The sequence below is a fragment of the Erinaceus europaeus genome, chromosome 14 (assembly GCF_950295315.1).
Source record: "Erinaceus europaeus chromosome 14, mEriEur2.1, whole genome shotgun sequence".
Lineage (NCBI taxonomy): Eukaryota > Metazoa > Chordata > Mammalia > Eulipotyphla > Erinaceidae > Erinaceus > Erinaceus europaeus.
The window spans coordinates 100004583-100027733 of NC_080175.1; the positions used below are offsets into that span (position 1 = coordinate 100004583).

Below are 23151 nucleotides of genomic sequence, written 5' to 3' on the forward strand. Positions count from 1 at the left end.
CAGGACCCCACCTCCCTGCCCCCAAGCCAGTCTTCACATGGCACAGCTCTTTGCATCCTAGCACGTGCCCCGTCTTCACTTGGCGCAGCTCTTTGCATCCTAGCACGTGCCCCGTCTTCACTTGGCGCAGCTCTTTGCATCCTAGCACGTGCCCCGTCTTCACTTGGCGCACCTCTTTGCATCCTAGCACGTGCCCAGTCTTCACTTGGCGCAGCTCTTTGCATCCTAGCACGTGCCCCGTCTTCACTTGGCGCAGCTCTTTGCATCCTAGCACGTGCCCAGTCTTCACTTGGCGCAGCTCTTTGCATCCTGGCACGTGCCCCGTCTTCACTTGGCGCAGCTCTTTGCATCCTGGCACGTGCCCCGTCTTCACTTGGCGCAGCTCTTTGCATCCTGGCACGTGCCCCGTCTTCACTTGGCGCAGCTCTTTGCAACCTGGCACGTGCTCAGTCTTCACTTGGCGCAGCTCTTTGCATCCTGGCACGTGCTCAGTCTTCACTTGGCGCAGCTCTTTGCATCCTGGCACGTGCTCCGTCTTCACTTGGCGCAGCTCTTTGCATCCTGGCACGTGCTCAGTCTTCACTTGGCGCAGCTCTTTGCATCCTAGCACGTGCCCTGTCTTCACTTGGCGCAGCTCTTTGCATCCTAGCACGTGCCCCGTCTTCACTTGGCGCAGCTCTTTGCATCCTAGCACGTGCCCCGTCTTCACTTGGCGTACCTCTTTGCATCCTAGCACGTGCCCAGTCTTCACTTGGCGCAGCTCTTTGCATCCTAGCACGTGCTCCGTCTTCACTTGGCGCAGCTCTTTGCATCCTAGCACGTGCTCAGTCTTCACTTGGCGCAGCTCTTTGCATCCTAGCACGTGCCCCGTCTTCACATGGCGCAGCTCTTTGCATCCTAGCACGTGCCCTGTCTTCACTTGGCGCAGCTCTTTGCATCCTAGCACGTGCCCTGTCTTCACTTGGCGCAGCTCTTTGCATCCTAGCACGTGCCCCATCTTCACTTGGCGCAGCTCTTTGCATCCTAGCACGTGCCCCGTCTTCACTTGGCGTACCTCTTTGCATCCTAGCACGTGCCCAGTCTTCACTTGGCGCAGCTCTTTGCATCTTAGCACGTGCTCCGTCTTCACTTGGCGCAGCTCTTTGCATCCTAGCATGTGCCCAGTCTTCACTTGGCGCAGCTCTTTGCATCCTAGCACGTGCCCCGTCTTCACATGGCGCAGCTCTTTGCATCCTAGCACGTGCCCAGTCTTCACTTGGCGCAGCTCTTTGCATCCTAGCACGTGCCCCGTCTTCACATGGCGCAGCTCTTTGCATCCTAACACGTGCCCCGTCTTCACTTGGCGCAGCTCTTTGCATCCTAGCACGTGCCCCGTCTTCACTTGGCGCACCTCTTTGCATCCTAGCACGTGCTCCGTCTTCACTTGGCGCAGCTCTTTGCATCCTAGCACGTGCCCAGTCTTCACTTGGCGCAGCTCTTTGCATCCTAGCACGTGCCCAGTCTTCACTTGGCGCAGCTCTTTGCATCCTAGCACGTGCTCAGTCTTCACTTGGCGCAGCTCTTTGCATCCTAGCACGTGCCTGTGAGCGGGCGAGGACAGCTAATCCAGCACATGCTCTCTGCAGGCCCGGCCTCAGGAAGAGGTGGCTAACTTTGACCTTCTCCCACCTTCTTCCCTTTGGGGAAACAGCAGTGTGATTGTCTTCCTGCCAAGAAGAAAGTGCTGCTAAAGTCAGCAGAGGAAATAGGATCGGGATTAGGGGAAAAGATGGATTCAAATAAGCTGCTTAACAGCCAGCTTTCAGAAGACTGTGGTGCGCCTGCATGCTTTCCTCAGCGCAAGGGCCAAGCAGGAAGGTGGCTGGCGCCAAGTGAACTGAGGCTTGGCAGACCCTTAAAGAAGCGCCTTCAACTCTTCTCTGGTAGTTGGCCCATGAATGTCCTTCCAGAGTGTTGCAGTCTTGGTGGCTCAAGGTCAGAGCTCTAATCCGCTTGGCCTTGGCTGACGTCATGCTGAAACCAGCCCACTGATGACATAATTTGAAAAGCTGATTCATTTGAAAGAAGTCTGACCATCCCTGGCAGTGGTGTAGAGGTGAGGACACTGCGGGAGGAGGAAAAAAGCTAGTCGGAGGCAAGGAATGGTTTTTTCTGGATTCTCTGGTGAAATGTTAGAAGGAAATAGAAGGGAAGCTTGTGGTGAAAATTGATTTGAGTGTGTTCTTAAGATCTGGTTCCGCTTGCCTAATGCCGCTTCAAGACGGCCTCTCCCTTCAAGACTTGAGAGCGCAGGGCCTAAAGTCTTCCTTTTCTGTGGGCTCCTGGGCTCCTGTGCTCCGATCACTCCTGCTTAAAGGTTTTACTTTAAGCCCAGAAACTCAGTACCTGAAAAACTAAGGAATTCTCAATTCCTGCTCTCCTGGGGATACCTATTATCTCAGGCCTAAAGAAGTGTCTCCCCAGCAACAAGGCCTGCTGGCATTTAACAGGAAACAGCACCCTGCCGAGGGGACTCCTGGCACACCTCAAGACACTGTGGCTTCCATTCCAGACCCCCGTAAGAAAGCAGAGTCACAGTAAACACAGCCACGTGAACCTCGGGGCCGCCAGTGCGTAAGAAAGCCACGGTCACACTACAGGGCAGCCCAGTAAGCTCGCAGCAGCGCCATAGATGGGAAAAACCCGTGTACATACGTAAATGACCAGCTGGTAACGTGCTGCCCGTCGTCTGAGTCCCGGCGAGCCGTGGTCTGTTAGCTGGCAGCAGGTCTGAAACACGGTAGCTCTGTGGCACAGTAAAGAGGACAGTCCTCAGTTCTTCCCAAGGGCGCCTGTTTCCTCAGGCGCTTTCACTAGACGTCGCATTCACACTCAGCGTCCACCAAGACCTACAGAGAGTTTAAATGCCAGGAGAAGACACTAAAGGCCACTCTCACTCTCCCCCCACCTTGTGTTGCAGAAGAAAATCACTGAGATTCTTGCAAAGTCAGAGCCAAAGCCAGGGGCACCAGAAGACCTGCAGCAGCTGCTGGCAGACTACTACTGCAGCCGGCGCTCGGTGATCGAGCTAGAAGAACTGCGCCTGCCAGGTACAGCCGCTTCTCCGGGGCTCTGTCTGTCTGTCCCCATCACTCTGCTGAGGCCGGTCTGCTAAGAGGACCCGCTGCTAGATGCAGGCCACCCTCCCTCCCTCAGCTGTAGGACAGTGTACAATAACTCGCTCCCGCAGCGAGTTATTGTCGCTCACGGGAATAAGACTCAGCTCAGGAGCTTGAGCTGGTACAGGAGTTTTTGTTAAGGTGCTGCTAAAAGGTTTTTGTTTTTTCCTTCAGTTTAATAGGCAAATTTGTAATTGTAGTTTTTATTGAAGTTTATTGTTGGGTGTGACATTTTTGGCAGGTTCTTTAGTAGTATTGCCTGTCCTCTTTAATAAGTATAACAGTTAAATAAAAATAAATCCCATTGATTTAAAAGTGTAGGCATGGGGATCCGAGCGGTGGTGCACCTGGATTCATGCCCCCCGGTCCCCACCTACAGGTTGGAAAGCTTCACAAGTGGTGAAGCAGGGCTGCAGGTGTCTGCCGGGCAAGCTTCGCGGGCGGGAGAGAGAGACGACCAGGGACTCATGGCTGAGTGGTACGCAGTTCAGTCTTTATTCATGTGGAACGCAGCGCAATCTAAGCTCTCTCTAATCACAATCCTGTCCTTCTATATCCGGAGGCGGAAGAGGCTGTACGTAGGATAGGGGGTGGGGAGAAGGAAAAATCTTGCAAAACAGTGAAGATGAAACCAGTGCCCTGGAGGCAGGGCGGTGCTTGGTTATGTCAATAGAACACAGGGTTAAGCAGGGGGGATTAAACCAATGACACAGAAGGGGGCTTAGAAGCAGAATTTAGAAGCACACCAACAGGTGTCTCTCTGCCTCCCTCCCTCACTATCACTGTCTCCCCTCTCAATTTCTGGCTGTCTGTATCCAGTAAATAAGGATGATAAAAAAGGAAAGTAAAAAAGAGAGAGCAAGAGCAGCAGAGAGGGAGACACCACGGCACTGCTGTGCCATCAGGGTCCCCCCAGCGCCTCGTGCGTCCACGTGAGCCAGGGCTTTGCAGCAGGACCTCCCGCAAGGGAAGGCAGGGCTCTCCTGGCCCTACAGGAAGTTGACAGAGACTCATCTGAGCCCCATAGAAAGTGTCTGTCGTATCATTACAGTCCAGTGACACAATCAGACAAGAGAGGACTTGGGTCAGGGAGGACAGACAGCACATGCGGCCGTACTGGGGCCGGAAGGTCACTCCCCGAGAAGGGCGCCGGGTCAGATCCCGGTGAGGTGCTGAGGCGCCAGGCGCTGGTGTGCGGGCATCTCTCCCACCCACGTCTGTCCGTCATGTGATGAGCAAGACGGACTCACAGGCTGTGGAGTCAAGCACGCTTCACACACATCTGCACTGTGTCCCCAAGGAACGGGTTTCATCTTCACTTACACAGGTCATTCTGAGACAGAGTAAGTGCGACATCATGTGAGGGGCCGGGTGGACAGCATAATGGCTACGCGAAGAGACTCTCGTGCCTGAGGCTCTGAAGTCCCTGGTTCAGTCCCCAGTACCACCATAAGTCAGAGTTCAGCAGGGCTCTGGTGAAATATATATATACATTATATATATATAACTTGAAGGGGAAAATACCGTCACAGCACTCATGAGACATGGTCAGGAGTCCCTGTTCGGCCAGAGGAGGGATGCCCCAAGCCCTGTCTGACACAAGCATAGGCAAAGCCGTGAAGATACGGCGGATAGAAGTAAGGAAGCCTTGTGCCTGGCTCTGCTTTGATCCAGGTCGTTTGTGTCGAGAAGGCAAGAACATGTCTTTTCAGTGAATACTGCGCACTGATCATTGTAAATGCCAGACACATGGGCACTAATTAGAGCTCGGAGGCAGGAGTTGCCGGCAGCTAATTCCGCTGTGTTCCGGAGAGCCACGGTATAGTTTAAATTAACGGTAAATACCCACGGGCTAACTCCAGCCCAGCCACTCTGACTCTCTCCCAGAGAATTGTGGCTCACTACACAAAGGGGAGCCCATCCCAGGAATCTGCGGTTTTCCCATTTTATTCAGTAGGACAGAGAAATTGAGAGAGGAGAGGGAGACAGAGAGGGAGAGAGACAGAGAGACACCTGCAGACCTGTTTCACCATGTGTGAAGCTCTCCCCTGTAGGTGGCTAATGCACATTTTTTTATGATTATTTTTTCTTTTTTTTTAATATTTTATTTTATTTATTTATTCCCTTTTGTTGTCCTTGATGTTTTATTGTTGTAGTTATTATTGTTGTTGTCGTCGTTGTTGGATAGGACAGAGAGAAACGGAGAGAGGAGGGGAAGACAGGGGGAGAGAAAGATAGACACCTCCAGACCTGCTTCACCGCCTGTGAAGCGAACTCCCCTGCAGGTGGGGAGCCGGGGTTCGAACCGGGATCCTTATGCCGGTCCTTGTGCTTTGTGCCACCTGCGCTTAACCCGCTGCGCTACAGCACGACTCCCGCTAATGCACATTTTTAAAAGTGTACTTACTTTTTAATTTTTATAAAGTTCACTGAATTTTGTAGGTTTTTTATTTGACAGGAAAGAGAGAAGTCATGATGGGATAAGGAGAGGCAGGGGGGTAGTGGATGAGAGACACCTGCAGCCCTGCTCCACCTTTGTGAAGCTTCCCTGTTGCAGATGCCAGCCAGGAGCTTGAACCCAGGCCCAGTGCTTGGTGACACGTGCACACAAGGTAGTGTGCAACCCTCAGTCCTCGCTCGGCATTTCTTATCACTCCGCTTTACCTGTGTGTGGTTTAGGCTAGCAGGAATGATCATAGAGCTTCCTTCTCAGACTCTACATTTTTTGGTAGATAAATCTACTTTTAGTAACGTCAAAGTGTGCCGGGCTCGCCTGAGGGTGTTTCTTGGCACGTGCGCTCTGGGTTGGAGAGAACTCAACCGGAGCCAACCTAGGCTACTGCTTACTCAGCGACGCAAGAGAGGAACCAGGAACTCTCCTGGCTGAGCGAGAACGCAATGCCATGCTGCCTTTATTGATCAGAAAAAAAAAACTGCCTTTATACCTTCTGAGATGGAAGTGGCAGGTTGGAAAAGGAAACGGCTAGGAGAGGGGGTGGGGAGAAACTAACGGAGTGCGAAGGTCCCAAGCTTCCATCTAACCAGTGGGGATTAAACCAATACCCTGCAGGCAGGGCGGGTCTCAGGCAAGACAGTGATTATGGAAATAGACCACAGCGTCAGCAATGCAGCACGGAGCAGGGGGGAGCTGGTGTAATGCCCAACAGAAGTTACAGTTTTCTTTTTTTATATTTTAACCTTATTTATTGATTTTGTTGATTTAATAAATTATAAGACAATGAGTATAACTCTGCACCATTCCCACCACCAGGAAGCTCCATGTCCCCAGCCTCCACTGGAAGCTCCAGCATTTCTCCCAAAGTCACAGATGCGGGTTGACTGTTATTTCTACAACTGTCTGTCTATATTTGTATAGATTTGCACGTTTTTTTTCCATGGCCCCGTTTTTCTCTTCCTTTCCATGTCACAGCTACACCTGTCACTACATCTAAATGTTCTTCCTTGTTTCTTCTTCTCTTTCTGGGTCCTAGTGGAACTACAGTTCAGAGCCCGCTGGGCATCTTCCCCTGACATTTCTCCCCCTCTGGGAGCAGGGACCCAAATTCTCTACGGGGAGCAGAAGGTGGGAGCTCTGGCTTCTGTCACTGCTTCTCCACTGGACGTGGGTGTTGGCAGGTGGACCCACACCTCCAGCCTGTGTCTGTCTGTCCCTAGTGGGGCAGGGCTCTGGGGAGGGGAGGCTCCAGGACACATGGGTGAGGGCGTCTGCCCAGGGAGGGCAGGGTGGAGTCGTGGTAGTGTCAGAAACTTGGTGGCTGAAAGGTGGTAAGATATAAAGCAGATTTTTTAATAAACAGGAACCTAAAAGTAAGATTAGAGCAGATGAAATTTGGGGCCTTCATGCCCTCCTTATAGGTCCTTTTACAGACCATAGATGCATTTCTTGGGACCAGGCGGTAGCGCACCTGGTTAAGCACTCAGATTACAGGGCACAAGGACCCTGGTTCAAGTCCCCAGCCCCCACCTGCAGGAGGAAAGTCTCACAAGTGGTGAAGCAGGGCAGCCAGTGTCTCTTTGTGTCTTTTTCCCTCTCTATCTCCTCCTCCCGTCTCTATTTCTTTATGTCTCTATCCAATAATAAATAAATGAAATGAAAAAGAGAGAGAGAAGGAACCTCTCTGTGGGGGGTTGAATACGTGTGTGTGTGTGTGTGTGTGTGTGACATCTGTGTTTTGCTCAGGAATTCACCAGGCATTAATCAGCGATTGCATCTTGGTGTCAGCGTTTACCAGAACCATAGCAGTCCCACCTCCACCTCCAGTTCACAGGCGTTTCCCACCTCTAAATTGCCCACCATCCGTGGCACTCCACATCTTTTTAATGGCTGCCATTCTTAGTGAATGGGAAGTGTTCTCTCATCGTTAATTTGCATTTCATGACGACTCTTGGGGTTTACATCTCTGTATATATTTCTGCTTACCTTGTAAATGCCTATTCTGTGGATTTGAAAAAGAAAGATCCCTCACCTGCCCACTGAATGATACAAGCTTCTGAGAAAGATGGACAGTTAAAGATTCACTTCTTTTGTTGCCGTTATTTTAAACCCTAGACAACACTTTAAAATGTGTAATAAACCCCCAATCACTTATTTTACAGCCTTTAAAAAAAAAAGTCAGCACTTGCACTTCATCTGTTCTGATTGTGTATATTTGCAGAAAATTCCACAAGTGTCTTTCTCCTATTTCTAGAATCCTGCTTCCTCCAGGCCAATGATCTGACTCATAGTCTCTCATCTTACCTAAAAGAAAGTAAGTAAACTCCGATTTTTGAAACCTTACCGGGTGTTTATGCCATAAAAGCATATGGTCTACCCACATGTCTAGGATTCTTCTGTTTGGAATAAAAACCTCGAGGGCCAGGTAGGCAGCTCAGCAAGAGTGCAGGTGAAGCCCAGGCACTGAGAGCACTGAGTAGCCCAGAGACGCACAGTGCGCTGTCTCCCTCTTTCCTTCTTTCTTTCCCATAAAAATGAGCATAAATAGAGAAATGTTTCAGTGTCTTAAAATAAGACAACTTCTAAAATCAGAGGGCTTTTTCTAATTGCCTCCAGGGTTATCACTGGGACTCAGATCTGGGGCCCATATTCAGCTGAGGAGCCTGGGTGACCGCTGCATCCCTGTAGCTCTGAGCTCACACTCTGTGGTCATGAGTAGGTACGCTCCAAGCTGCCCCAGTATCAGGACCCGTCTTCCTCAGGTGGAGCACAGAGCGTGTTGTCCAGCCTCCCTTCGGAGGATGGAACATTCTCTACCGTTGTTGGTCCAGGTTGAGGGCGAGGGCCTGTGGGGGTGACTGTCCTCTTACTGGTCTTCTTTTCAGTCTGCCCTAAGTGGGCAAAGCTTCGGAAGAGCCACAGTGAGAAGAAGTCCGTCCTCGTGCTGGTCATCTGCAGCTCTGCTGTCCGAGCTCTGGAACTTATCAGGTCAGAAGCATTGCACACACACTCACACACACTCACACACACACTCGCACACACTCACACACACTCACACACACACTCACACACACTCTCACACACACTCGCACACACTCACACACACTCACACACACTTACATACACACTCACACACACTCACACTCATTGTAGACCCGTTGTCCTATGAGCACAGATGCACCGGGGGCAGAGGTGATAACTGGCCGCAAAGGCGCAGTATCTGGTGAAGGACGGTTATGCTGGATTGGACCTGTTGGAGTGGGAACTCAAGTGACTTTCCGATGCAGTGTTACTTTGTTACTTTAAGAGAATGAAGCTGGCTCAGCATGAGACCTTGGGTTTCATCCCCAGCACTGCAGAAAATGAAGGAAAGAAACACGCAGACTGTGTGAGAAAAGGCACAGCGGTGCTCTGGAGTCTTCCTCTCTCTGCCCCTCTCTCTTTATAGATTTTTAAAAATATTTATTTATTATTGGAGAGAGAGAGAAATTGAGAGAGGTGGAGGGAGGGAGAGAGATAGACACCTGCAGCCTTGCTTCACCACTCGTGAAGCGTCTCCCCTGCAGGTGGGGACCAGGGGCTTGATGTGCCACCGCCCGGCCCTCTTGAATGAGCTTTCTTATACATTAGTCTATTTCTTTTCATTAGGTCAATGACAGCGTTCAGAGGAGACAGCAAAGTTATGAAATTATTTGCAAAGCATATCAAGGTAAGGGCGGGCCCATGGTTCCTGCTGTGGGGCAGCCGTAAGGCGTCCGAAGACCTGCTTGTCCCCTCAGCCTGGTTCTTTAGCTCTTCCGCAAGCATCTTTCCAGACGCCTCTGTGTAGAGCCTGTCTAACAACCATTCTGGCTCGGTCTGCATTCCCTGCCTCTGTGTACCCGCCTGCCCCCACCTGGGCCGCGCCTCCTCTGTGCTGGCAGACCCTTGTGGACCCTGTGTGAGCCCTGCAGTCTCTGCGGATGACCGGGCTGCCCACTGAGCCGCTCTTCCATCTGCCTCGACCGTAGTGGCCCTGCAAGCTGACCCGGAGCAAAGGGGTCTCCTTTTTCTGCTTTCTTAACCTTTTGATGAAACGCTCTGAATCGCTTTATGGGTTTGCCTTCTAATGGGCCTCTTTGCCCTTCCTCTTGTCTGTCTCGGAACAGATTCAGGAGCAGGTGAGACTGCTGGAGAAGCGTGTGGTGCACCTGGGTGTAGGAACTCCGGGAAGGATCAAAGAGCTCGTTAAACAAGGTATGAGAAGGCCGGTGAGGCTCCTGCCCTGCCCTGCCCCGAGTCTGCCTTGTCTCCTGGGAGCTTGGAAAGACACTGTGAGAGGCAGTGAGCCCCACCTGGCCTTCGCATGGGGTCAGGGGTGGGGAGCTCAGCCCTCAGTCCCTAGAACTAGCCAGCAGGTGTGGTGCAGTAGGGGAGGACAAGGACTGCAGACCACTGCCCACGTACCTGCTGGATACATTCAAATCATAGTTTCTTTCTTTCTTTTCTTTTCCATTTTTTTTAAAAATCAGAGCACTACTCAGCCCTGGTTCATCATGGTACAGGGGACTGAACCTTGGAGTTTCGAGCCTCTTAGGAGTCACATGAGTCTCTTTGCATAGCCATTAGGCTGCCCACCCCGAAATCCTGATTTCTTGAAGTGTGTTTTTGGGTACATCATCATTCCACCAGCTTGTGATTTCTGGGGTCAGTCACACTGGGAGTGCGTATTCTGTCTCATGTCACTCTGTTCTCCCAGACTCCTCTTCCAGTTGACGACTAGCATTTAAAGCGTGTTGAGCACATGCTGGAGCGGCACACAGTGCTGCAAGTTTCTGTCCCCCCCCCCCCCCCCGCCTTCTCTCTGCTCCCTCTGTTTCTTTCTGTCTGTATCAAAAGAAGACAAGAGAATGAGCAAAGGCCTCCAGGCGTGGTGCTGCCATGCAGGCGCTGAGCCCCAACAATAGCCCTGGTGGCAAAAGTAAAAGAAGACAAAACACACTGCAACACCAGTGCGGACTGTGGGGGAAATCCAGGCATTCTAGAAGGGTCCCACCTGCGTGTGCTTCTCACAGTGCTCTGCCCAGAAAGTAGTCCACATGGTGCTCATTAGTGGGTTTTTATTTATTCTCAGAGCCGGTAGCTGATAATCTTATCTGTCCTACCTGCTAGACAAATTAAACATTTTAACACTCATTTCCAAACTAATGGAGTATTAGAACTCTGCTTTTTTTTTAATGTGTCTAGAAGTAGTAAGCTTGATATGAAAACTCAGTGTAGAAAAAAATCCTTTCTCAGAAAACAAAACTAAAAACATTGAGTTTCTTAATAGATGAAGATTCCACAGCCTCAAATGAGCCCTCTCTACATTAGAGAGCTGTGGAAGGAAGTAGCAGGCCTGGAACTCCAGCAAGAGAAGGAACAAACTTGTTATTGGTGATTCATCGACATTTTATGTGATTATTAGAGCTCAGGAGTGTACTTTCATTTTACATGATTATTAGAGCTCAGGAGTGTACTTTCATTTTACATGATTATCAGAGCTCAGGAGTGTACTTTCATTTTACATGATTATCAGAGCTCAGGAGTGTACTTTCATTTTACATGATTATCAGAGCTCAGGAGTGTACTTTCATTTTACATGATTATTAGAGCTCAGGAGTGTACTTTCATTTTACATGATTATTAGAGCTCAGGAGTGTACTTTCATTTTACATGATTATTAGAGCTCAGGAGTGTACTTTCATTTTATATGATTATTAGAGCTCAGGAGTGTACTTTCATTTTACATGATTATTAGAGCTCAGGAGTATACTTTCACACCACCCTGGGCACCTTCAGTCACCACCACCTCCATCAGTATCACTGACAGCTACTGGAGCCTTCACAGAATCTGGACTAGTCTAGTCTAGTTTAGTCTAGTCTAGTCTAGTCTAGTCTAGTTCATTTGCGTTAGTCCTCTATGTTCCTGAGACGAGTGAAACCACCTGTCAGTTCTTTCACTTCTTTGCTTATTTCACATGCATAATCACCTCCAGTGTCAGACCTTTCTTCCCCCCACACATTACAACCTCGTCTTCTTTTAATTGCAGGAGTCCACTCCATTAAATATCTATCCCATAACTTCTTTATCCAGTCATCTGTCATTGGTCATTTAGGCTGCTTCCATATTTTGACTATTACAGTTAATAAATAAAATGCCAAAATAAATAAAATGTCAGCAAGGAACTGAACACAGTGATTGGCACTCCTTGAGAATTCATTAAGTACTGGTAATTATTTTTATGGAAGAGACTGCCCCCCCTTTGAACTTTTTTATTCAATAGCAGATTGTTGAAATTCAATTTCTCTTTTTTATTTTTTGTATATTTATTTATTTATTTTCCCTTTTGTTGCCCTTTTTTCTGTTGTTGTAGTTATTATTGTTGTTGTCATTGTTGGATAGGACAGAGAGAACTGGAGAGAGGAGGGGAAGACACAGAGGGGGAGAGAAAGATAGACACCTCCAGACCTGCTTCACCGCCTGTGAAGTGACTCCCCTGCAGGTGGGGAGTCGGGGGCTTGAACCGGGATCCTTACACCAGTCTTTATGCTTTGTGAAATTCAGTTTCTATAGAGTTGTGAGAATTCACTATGAAAGCTTACTTCATAAAAAGTGTGAGAAAATCATTTTAAGCAGCTGGTAATTTTTTTATCATACTGATAAGATGAATTTTTTAAATATTTACTTATTTGCTTATTCCCTTTTGTTGCCCTTGTTGTTTTATTGTTGTAGTTATTACTGTTGTCATCGTTGTTGGATAGGACAGAGAGAAATGAGGAGAGGTGGGGAAGACGGGGGATAGAAAGACAGACACCTGCAGACCTGTTTCACCACCTGTGAAGCGACTCCCCTGCAGGTGGGGAGCCGGGGGCTTGAACCAGGATGCTTCCGCCGGTCCTTGTGCTTTGCACCATGTGAGCTTAACCCACTGTGCTACTACCCGACTCCCCAAGATGGATTTTTATTCGAGTCTGTTAGATGAGTGGCTTATCAGTCACTACTCACAGGTGTGAGGCCACATACAGAGTTTGAAGAGAGCAAGTCTAACATTCTAGAAACTCAGAGTCTCACAGCACCAGACCAGGGGTGCACAGTTCACTTTGTGTGTAAATGTGTACCCTATTTACGACAAAAATTTTGTTGGTTTAAAAGATGTTTGTTTTTTATGAAAGGCCAGTGTACAGTTCAGTTCTGACCTACCATGGTGTCTGAACCTTGCATATTGATAGTCCTTTCCATGTCAGAAAGCATTACTTTTTTTTTTTTTAATGAGAAAAATAGGAGAGAGAAAGAACCAGATATCACTCTGGTACATGTGCTGCCGGGGATCAAACTTGGGGCCTCATGCTTGAGAGTCCAAAGCTTTGTCACTGCACCACCTCCTGGACCACAGAAAGTATTCCTTTTTTTTTTTTTTTTACCAGAGCAACTGATCAGCTCTGGCTTGTGGTGGTGCAGGGACATTGAACCTGGAGAAGGTGTTCTGTTGTACATTCTTTCATTGGATATTTACAGTGGTTAGACAATTAGGAGTGATTCTGCTGTCTAAAAACAGAAACTTTATGATACATCATGGGGAAAATAGCATCAGGATTATAGGCAGATTCTCTGTCATTTGTGAGATTAAATCATTCTTTTGCTTTCTTTCTAGCCAGTGTGTCTAGCTTGATCTCAGTTTTCATGTGAAACCTGGATGTTTTGATATATGTGTTCATGAGACTTCCCGGGCATCAAAAGGTCTCCCATAACAGTGGAATCTATAAAAATTACAGCTTTATATTGTTTTAATTTAATAATGAAGAAATTTCCTAACTATAAGAACTTCTGAAATGTGCGGAAAGTGTAGCAAGAGAAATACCTGCCTCTGGAAATGAGCTTGCAGCCTGGGATGGGTCACAGTGAGAGAACTCACAGGCGGGCGGGCCACAGTGAGAGAACTCACAGGCGGGCGGGTCACAGTGAGAGAACTCACAGGCGGGCGGGCCACAGTGAGAGAACTCACAGGCGGGCGGGCCACAGTGAGAGAACTCACAGGCGGGCGGGCCACAGTGAGAGAACTCACAGGCGGGCGGGTCACAGTGAGAGAACTCACAGGCGGGCGGGTCACAGTGAGAGAACTCACAGGCGGGCGGGTCACAGTAAGAGAACTCACAGGCGAGTGGGTCACATTGAGAGAACTCACAGGCGGGCGGGTCACAGTGAGAGAACTCACAGGCACAGAGTCCCCAGCCCAGCACCTGTGCCAGAGTGGTGCCGATTATCTCTGACGCTCCCTCATTAATAGTAGATCAATATTTTTAAAAGAAAGCAATGAAGTCTTATTAGTCCATGTTTCATGTATTTCCTTTCAGTCTTTTTTCTGTCCACTCATTTTTTTAAAGTGGCAATCATATGAAATGTTGGCCTTCACACCTTGTGTACCTCCTGAGGACTCTCACTGTTGTATAATTGGGTTATAGTTTAGCCTTGGTTTTTAATATCTATGCAGTGTGCTCCATAGTTATATACTCGTTCTGGGTTTCCAGTCTAGCTGAGTAGTAATTTAAATAGAGTAGTTTTGCAAGCCAAATGGCAGAAGGATTTCATATGTGCACATACAGGAAGACAGTGAGCTGAATAGTGTGCTCACGGCAGCCACCTCACATGCTTACTTTTTTTTTCTTTTTTAATTATCTTTATTATTTGATAGAGACAGACAAAAATCAAGAAGAAAAGGGTGATAGAGAGGGGTAGGGAGAGAAATAGAGAGACACCTGCAGCCCTGCTTCACCACTCGTGAAGCTTTCCCCTGCAGGTGGGGACCAGGGGCTCCAACCCGGGTCCTTGCACACTTCTTCTTCTTCTAGCGTTTGCCCTTCTTCCGTAGCCAGTCAACAGCGTCAGGTTGAGCCTGATGTCAAGTTTCGAGACCTCCTTTGAATCTGGAGAGGTGGCAGTCGTTGACTATGTAGGTCATAGTCTGTCTGGAGCCACAGGGGCAGTTCGGGTCGTCTCTGGCTCCCCAGCGATGGAACATAGCGGCGCACCGGCCATGGCCTGTTCCATAGCGATTGAGGAGGGCCCGATCATAACGTGCCAGGTTAAAGCCGGGTTGACGCCTGCAGGGGTCTGTGATGAGGTGTTTGTTCTTGACCTCAGCTGACTGCCAACTCTGTTTCCAAGAGTCTGGAACAGAGAAGTTCAGTGTAGGCGTAGGAGACCAGACTGCAATGTGAACACTTAACCAGGTGTGCCACCACCCAGCTCCCACTTTTTTATTTTCTTACTATGAGGACTTTCAAAGGTACTCTCCTAGCAACTTTCAACTGTACAGTGCAGTGCTGTTAATTTTACTCAGCACGCAGCACATCCCACCCCTTGGACTGAGGTTAGTGGAGTGTTTTCCCTTGAATGTCTTGATCAGTCCGCTGAAGAAGTGCAGATTTCAGAGGGGGCTGTTGTCCTAAGGCTCCAGCTCCATTGCCATCCCCAGGACAGGCATGAGCAGTCCTCTCCCTCCTCCAAAGCCCCTCCTCTACCACAGGGCACTGGGAGCCCAAACCTCCGCCATCCCTCCTCCTCCGTGCAAGTTCTCAGCGCTGACTGACGGCACCCATTCCTCCAGCCTGTTCTCTCTGGCCGTGGGTCCAGGTGTCTCTGCATTTCCCATATAAGTCATGTCATCATGTGCCAGTCTCTCATCTATTTCATCGCCATGCTGTTAGAGACGGTGGATTTCCTTCTTATGGCTGAATAATGGGCCTCTGTGTGTTTGTGTGACCTTCTCATTACCCATTCATTCACCAGTGGGCACCTGGATATTTGCAGGTCTCAGCTCTTACGAATAATGCTGTATTACCATTCTGCAGAGAGATTGGATAACCAGTGATATCGTTTACGTTGGGTACTGACCAGGGGTTGTGTGCTAGTCCTGTTTTTAATTCTTTGATAAAATGTCCAAATCTTTTCTTTTTTCTTTTCTTTCTTTCTTTTTTTTTTTTGTCTCCAGGGGTATCACTGGGGCTTGGTGCCAGCAAACAAATCCACTGCTCCTGGGCCATTTCTTCCATTTTTTTTGGATAGGGACAGAGAGAAATAAAGAAGGAGAGAGACACCTGCAGCCCTGCTTCACCACTTGTGAAGCTCCCCCCTGAAGGTGGAGAGTGGGGACTCGAGCCCAGGTCCCTGTGCTTCGTACTATGTGCACTTAACCAGGTGCACCACCAGTTTGGTGGCTGCATGTGTCTGCGTTCACAACAACAACACGCAAGGCTTCTTTTGCTCCATAGCCTCACCGGTCGGTCCTCACCTCTCGTTCTTTTGTCCTGAGAGCCGCTGTAACGGTCTGAGTCAGCATCTGATTGTGTTTCTGTTTCTGTTTCATTGATGATTAGTGGTGTTATCAGCACTGACAGCACCGTCTCTGTGCCAGTTCATTAATCTGGGTGTCTTCTTTAGAAAAACGTCTATTCGATTTCTCTGCCTGTTTTTTTTTAAAGGAAAAAACCGTCAACATTTATTTACTAGCAGTACAGAGAGAGGAGACTGGGGCACTGCTCAGCTCTTCTCTGCCTGTTTTTTAAGCCAAGTTGAGTGTTGTTGTTTTGTTTGTTTTACTACTGGGTCTTTTTATGTTTTGGATATTAACATCAAATTATGTTGTGTTTTAGCAGCTCTGCTATGGTAGAATATTTGGGTTGTTTTCTGATTTTTGGAATTATAAATATTACTGAGTAGGGTCCAACAGTGGCGCACAAGTAGAACATGCATGCCCATGACAGAGACCCGGGTTCAAGCCCCTGGTGTGGCACCTGCGGGGGAGCTGAGTGGGAGCCGGGTAGTGCTGCAGGTGTCTCCCCTTACCTCTCCCCCTCTCCCTGCTCTTTGTCTGTTTATCTGTTAGAGAAAAGAAAATTTTAAAGAAAAGAAAAAAATGGAATCATTATGAAGGCACCACGCCCCAGCAGTAATCCTAATGGCAAATAAATATCACTGGGTGACCATCTTTATAATTAACTATGTTTAACTTGCTGAGGTTTTTATTGAGCTGTGTGTATCATAGAACTGCAGTTAGTAAGCACTTAAAATATCCTATTGCAATGTCCACTTGCCTTCTAAAGAGGTTGTAACTGCTTGCTTTTCTGTCATCTATAAGTTATTTTTCTTTATCACTTTATGGGAAGGAATCACGTGAAGTGAGATAAGAAAGAGAAGGATGAAGATGGGATCATCCCACTCATAGACAGAAGTTACAAAATAAAAACAAAAAGGGAAACACAAAATAAAACTTGGGCTAGAAGTTATTTTATTTTATTTTCCTTTAAGGGGATGAATGTTTTACATTCGACAGTAAATACAATAGTTTGTACATGCATAACATTTCTCAGTTTTCCATATAATAATACAACCCCCACTAGGTCCTCTGTCATCCTTTTTTTTTTTTTCTTTATTGGGAAATTAAAGTTTTACATTCAACAGTAAATAAAATAGTTTGTACATGCATAACATTTTCCCATTTTTCCACATATAACAATATAACTCTCACTAGGTCCTCTGTCATCCTTTTTTATTTTATTTTTAACCAGAGCCCTGCTTAGCTCTGACTTATGTTAGTGTGGGAGATTGAACCGGAGCCTCGGGTATGAGAGTCTCTTTGCATAACCATTAAGCTATCTGCCCCCACTAGAAGTTATGCTTAAGGAAAGACTGTCAGCCTTTCTCAAATTGTCATTTTCAGTTTCACTGAGAGGATTTTAAGTAAAAGGAATTGTAAGCTTTTCTGGTAGAGAGGAAAAGATTGAAATCATCACAGAGAAAAGTTGAAGGGGAAATGCTACAGGGTGAAGGAACAGGCAGCAGCTTTGGCAGTGGGCAGAACACAGGAAACGGGGAGCCAGCTGTGCCCGAGAGTGAGTCCTGAGGTCACTTCCAGCCACACATTCCTTCCCTGTCCTTCCCTGGCAGTCCTCCTTGGCTGTCCCCAGTTAGCAGGGAAGTCGCCGGAATGGAGCTTACGGGTCCCAGTCTCCCGGAAGGAGGGCAGGCTGTGAATGGCCGTCACCGCCACTCCCCGTGCTCCCACTCAGCCCAGAGCCATGCAGACCGCACTGTGCCCACCTCCTGTGAAGGAGCAGGCCCCCCCTGCAGCGTCCGGGGGCTAGGGATGGCAGCGGGGGGGTTCTCTGCCAGTCTTGAACCCTTGTGAGTTTCTCGAGAGCAGCTGCTCTGCTCCCCCGAGGATCAGGAGAGGACCACAAGGAGAGCAAGGCTCTTGTTTTCAGCAGCAAGGGCAGGGCTTACCGTGCAGAGATCGGCTGCTGGTGAGAAGAGAACCCGCGGGGCAGAAGCAGCCAGGGGCACAAAAACTCACTGCCCCCAGCTGCTGCCGTGAGGGCGTTGCTGCAGTGGGCCTCCATCTCTTGCAGGTGCCCTTCTTCTGAACCCCTTAAGGTTTCTGGTCTTCGACTGGAACTGGAGAGATCAGAAGTTACGGAGGATGATGGACATTCCCGAGGTACTGTGTGATCGCCGAAGCCTTTAATCTTCTATGAGCCGGGGTTCAAACACAGGGACAAAGCCTTTCACGCGGGGGCCGGCCCATTTCGGCCTTTGCGATGTTTTCTGTCTCCTCACTCCGACGTAGCTGCAGGTACAGGGCCATCTTGCTCTTAAGTGAGGCCTTGCCACAAGTCGTGAAGGGGTCAGCTCTGCTTCTCACTGAGAGGCAGTGGCCTCGCCCCAGGAGTCCTGCGGTTCGAACCGAGCCCCGGAGAGGCCACATCTTCCTCGTTCTTTGAGAAACAGGGTAGTCTGCAGGACTTGACTTTGCCCGGCCCTAACCTCTCGTCCTTGTAGGTGCGTCTGGGGATGGTTGATGCAGCTTTGACTTGCTCCCTGAAGCTCCAGACACCCCCACCCCCACCAGAAAGACCAACAAAACCAGCTTACTTACTTTGGTTTTACTTAAAGAAAAAAAAACTTTAATTTTTTTATTTATTGGATAGAAGCAGCCAGAAATTGAGTAGGTATGGGGGAGGTACAGAGGAAGAGAGACAGAGAGACACCTGCAGCCCTGCTTCAGTACGCATGTACTGCTGGGACCAGGGACTTGAACCCAGGTCCTTGCTCATTGTAGCATGTGTGCTCAACCAAGTGCACCACCATCCAGCCCCGTTTTACTTTTTGTAGGTGAAGAATTATATACTTTTAAATTTTTATTTATAAAATGGAAACACTGACAAGACCATAGGCTAACAGGGTACAACTCCTCACAATTCCCACCACCAGAACTCTGTAACCCATCCCCTCCCCTGACAGCTTTCCTATTCTCTATCCCTCTGGGAGCATGGACCCAGGGTCATTGTGGGAGGCAGAAGGTGGAAGGTCTGGCTTCTGTCATTGCTTCCCCGCTGAACATGGGTGTTGACAGGTGGATCCATACTCCCAGCCTGTCTCTCTCTTTCCCTAGTGGGGTGGGACTCTGGGGAAGCGGAGCTCCAGGACACATTGGTGGGGTCGTCTGCCCTGGGAAGTCTGGTTGGCATCATGGTAGCATCTGGAACCTGGTGGCTGAAAAAAGAATTTTTTTTTTTTTTAACATCTCAGTAGATGAGAACTGATTGAAAGCTGTTGTGGGTGCAGCACGAGGTCACTTTTTACAGAGCAATGGCTTCTGACCATAATGTGGGACACTGACCGGCCACCCGCACTGTGTTGACGGGGCTAAGTTTGAAGCTTGCTGTCCAGCCTACTGACTGGTAGTAACTGTCAGGCTGAAGAGAATTTGCTCAGTGATAAGAATGGTTGGCAGTCACCACCCAGCAGTGAGTCATGGAAGTGAGGCTCGCGGTCATTTCTCCAAACATGCTGAAGGCACCCACTTGCCACCAGAACTCATCTCCAGAGTGACCAGACCTGATTATAATGGACAGCTGGGCGGTGTCAGACACCACTTTGGATTCAATGATGACTTTCTCAGTTGCCTGTGCACACACGCACACGCACACACACATGCACACACACAATCTCTTGGTTTTAAACCATCTAATGTCAAGCAGATGAGCCCAATTGTGAAGATTGCTGTTATAATTATTTTAATACCTTATTTACTTACTTTAGTGAGAGGTACAAAGAGAAAGATACAGTGGCCAGAGCCCTGATCAGCTCTAGTTTATGGTGGTGCTGGGGATTGAACCTGAGACCTCACAGCTTCAGGCATGAAAGTCTTTTTCCAGAACCATTAGGTTATCTCTCCAGTCCTAGTTTTCTTTTTCTTTTTTTTTTTTTTTTGCCTCCAGGGTTATTGCTGGGCTCGGTGCCTGCACCATGAATCAATCCACTGCTCCTGGAGGCCATTTTTCCCATTTTGTTGCCCTTATTGTTATGCTTGTTATAGTTATTGTTGTCATAGCTGTTGTTGTTGTTGGATAGGGCAGAGAAATGGAGAGAGGAGGAGGAGAAAGAGAGGAGGAGAGAAAGACAGAGACCTGCAGACCTGCTTCACCACCTGTGAAGCGACTCCCCTGCAGGTGGGGAGCTGGGGGCTCGAACCGGTGTCCTTGCACTTTGCGCCATGTGTGCTTAACCCACTACGCTACCACCTGACTCCCCCCCAGTCCTAGTTTTCTAATTATAAAAACAGGAAGAAATAGTGTCAAAATAGAACTGTATTACCTATAGTTACTTTTTACTATGTTAGTATCATTAGTGGTAGTTATTCTATACTGAAAAAATTATGCATAATCTAGGCAGTCTTTGGATATCTTGAAACTCTTTTCTGTAAGATTCTAAATGAGATTTTGAATAGGTATAAACAAAAGGACATTTAACCCAACTGTTTCATGTAGTGAATCTTCTTTGTACAAGCCTTTCAACTCAACTCTGAATGAAGTGTGAGTCTGAATGTCTCTCTCCCCGATTCTCGCCGTCATAGTCAACTTGAGGCACAAAGCCAAGTAGAGCAGATGGACAAGTGAGTGCATTCATTCACACCGTCACCCTTTCTTACTCTGATTTTTCTTTTCTTTTCTCCTATTTAGATAAGAAAGGAGACCTGTGAACTTCTGGAAATGGGCATCCTCAGCTTGTGCAAGTCAGAAAGCTTGAAGCTGGGCCTTTTCTAAGCCTAGGTCCTGAGGGGAGTCCCCACTTCCCCTGTGGGAGCTGCGCCTGACAGAAGCTCTGGCACACTGCAGACACGTGCTGGGTGACTCTTACTGTACCCTGCCGACCGCACCAGCAGACGGACCGCTGGGTGTGCTGAGGGGTTCTCGCACAGAGATGAACCTGTCCTTTGCCGGCTCCCTCGGGTATTGAAGTGTCGCTTCGTCTTCTTATCGGGAAGACTAATGATGTACACTCAACAGGAAATACAGTTGTTGGTACACGTGTAGAATGTCTCAGTTTTTTGCTGAACTCGCTCCCCACAACCTAGGCCCTCCTCCGCCATCCTGTTCCAGGACCGAACCCTCCCCCACCCCCCAGCCCTTGACTCTGGTGCCGTACACCAGCCCCAGTCCAAGTTCTGCTCTGTGTTTCCCCTTCTGTTCTTATTTCTCACCTTCTGTCCATGAGTGAGATCATCCCATATTCATCCTTCTCTTTCTGGCTGATCTCACTTCACATGATACCTTTAAGCTCCATCCAAGATGAGGTGAAGAAGGTGAATTCACCATTCTTAATAGCTGAGTAGTATTCCATTGTGTATCTAGACCACAACTTGCTCAGCCACTCGTCTGTTCTTGGACACCTGGGTTGCTTCCAGGTTTTGGCTATTACACATTGTGCTGCTGTGAACACAGGTGTGCACAGATCTTTTTGTCACTGGTTCTTAAGTGCTTTTAGTTGAGTAGACTGACCCCCCACACACACACTGACCTGATATAATCGCTCAGTAGAAAGCTGGAGTTGCTGGGCAGGTCCCTCCCCTCTTGGGGTTTCAGTCTTAGCGTCTGTGAAATGCTAAGGCTATTTTTCAGGACTGGTGGACACTCGACGTGCTGGCCCTTTGGGACAGATGTACCCCTGAAGCCTGGTGCCCGTGTCTCAGGTGCTGGTGGTGACCGTGGTTAGAAGCAGAAAGCTGTAAATGTCTGTGTCTGTGCTTTTCAGTTCATAAAAGACAACACTGCAACTACAAATCCCACTGTTCACGATTCTGATGAGCCAAGTGTTTAAAAAACAAGAAAAAAAAGGCCTCTATAGAATTTTTAAAAATCAGGGCCACCACTTGGTGACACACACATCACAGTGCACGAGGACCCAGGTCGAAGGCCCTGGTTCCCACCTGCAGGGGGAAAACTTCACAACTGGTGAAAAGGGCTACAGGTGTCTCTCTGTCTCCCCATCCCTCTCCCCCTCCCTTCTCAATTTTTCTGTCTCTATCCAATAATAATTAAATTTTTAAAAAAATCATCCATGCTATAGTTAACTCAGACTGTCAGGCCTTAAAGCCAGCCCCCCCTGCTCTGCTCCATTGCCGACACTATGGTCTGTTTACATAATCATTGTTTTGCCTGAAAGATCCTCACCACGTTATCCCCTCAGGGTGTTGCTAAGTCAGTTAAAGCCATCGTCACAGTTGCTAAGGACGCTTCCACCTTCCCAGCATGCCTTTTACCTCTCTCCACCCCCTTTCCTAGCCATTTCCGTTTCCGACTTGCCACTTCCAGTTTTCACCCTATAAATCCCACTGCTGTTCCCGTCTCGCTCTCTCTTCTCTTGCACAACCTGGCCCGGAGAAGGGCTGGTGGGCATAGCGGGAGGCGGCCATTTTGCTAGCTCCACGTGGCCTACACCTGCTGTGCCCACACCCAACAATGGGGCGTCCGCATGAAAAAAGATTGGCGTTCCCGCTCCGCCACAAGTTCCTGGTCTCTCCTCTCTCCCGCGACGCCCAACCCGACACTCAGACTGCTGTCACCTCTAGAATCAGAGCACTCTTGGCCAGCGGTAAGAAAAAGCAATGTATGGCATGTCCTGTCAGCTGATGTGCCTCAGCTTCATCTGGAAGGAAACGACAAACACACTCGGAAGTTGAGACACGTATCCTGTGCCGTCAGGATTCTGACAAAGCCAAGACCAGAGACGGGCCATGGTGCGTATCCCGAGTCTGTGGAGGCGTTTGAGGGCCTCCACACAGAGCCGCTTCCTGATCACTCCAGTCAGTGCGCCCGTGCCTCACCAGGTGGCAGGAAAGACACAAGTGTGAGGCGACCCACAGGTGCCACGTATCTGTAACGCCTGAGGAGGTGATCTGCTCAGCGGCTCACAGGAAGTTGGTCACTGCCGGTTCTGGTTGTGCGTCGGTGCAGCTGCTAACAGACTCACATCCACAGCAAGAAGAGTCGTCAGGCTAATAGGACCATTTACCCTTTCTGCAGACATGTTTGGTCGTCACAGCCAGTAGTATCTAAGAGCACGGAGGCTTGTGACAGGTATTGCTGAAGTCCTGCAAAACAGCCCCCGCAAAAAGAAGGAAAAAAGTTCTTGCCAGAATGTCTAACAGACGTCAGGAAACCCTGTTTAAACACTGAAAA

The 23151-nt window shown here is 48.7% G+C and overlaps 1 protein-coding gene across 9 annotated transcripts in view; it reads left to right on the top strand.

Moving 5' to 3' along the window:
- Nucleotides 1-21008, top strand: part of CMSS1 (cms1 ribosomal small subunit homolog) — a 239726-nt gene extending 218718 nt beyond the window's left edge. For all 9 annotated transcript variants that reach the window (XM_060172176.1, XM_060172174.1, XM_060172177.1 and 6 more), the window contains 7 exons: nucleotides 2960-3089; nucleotides 7868-7927; nucleotides 8499-8601; nucleotides 9262-9322; nucleotides 9762-9849; nucleotides 18040-18128; nucleotides 20653-21008. In XM_060172176.1, the coding sequence (XP_060028159.1) occupies nucleotides 2960-3089; nucleotides 7868-7927; nucleotides 8499-8601; nucleotides 9262-9322; nucleotides 9762-9849; nucleotides 18040-18128; nucleotides 20653-20736 (615 nt within the window). In that variant the 3' untranslated portion in view covers nucleotides 20737-21008. The remainder of the gene's footprint in view (nucleotides 1-2959; nucleotides 3090-7867; nucleotides 7928-8498; nucleotides 8602-9261; nucleotides 9323-9761; nucleotides 9850-18039; nucleotides 18129-20652) is intronic.
- The last annotated feature ends 2143 nt before the right edge of the window (nucleotides 21009-23151 follow it).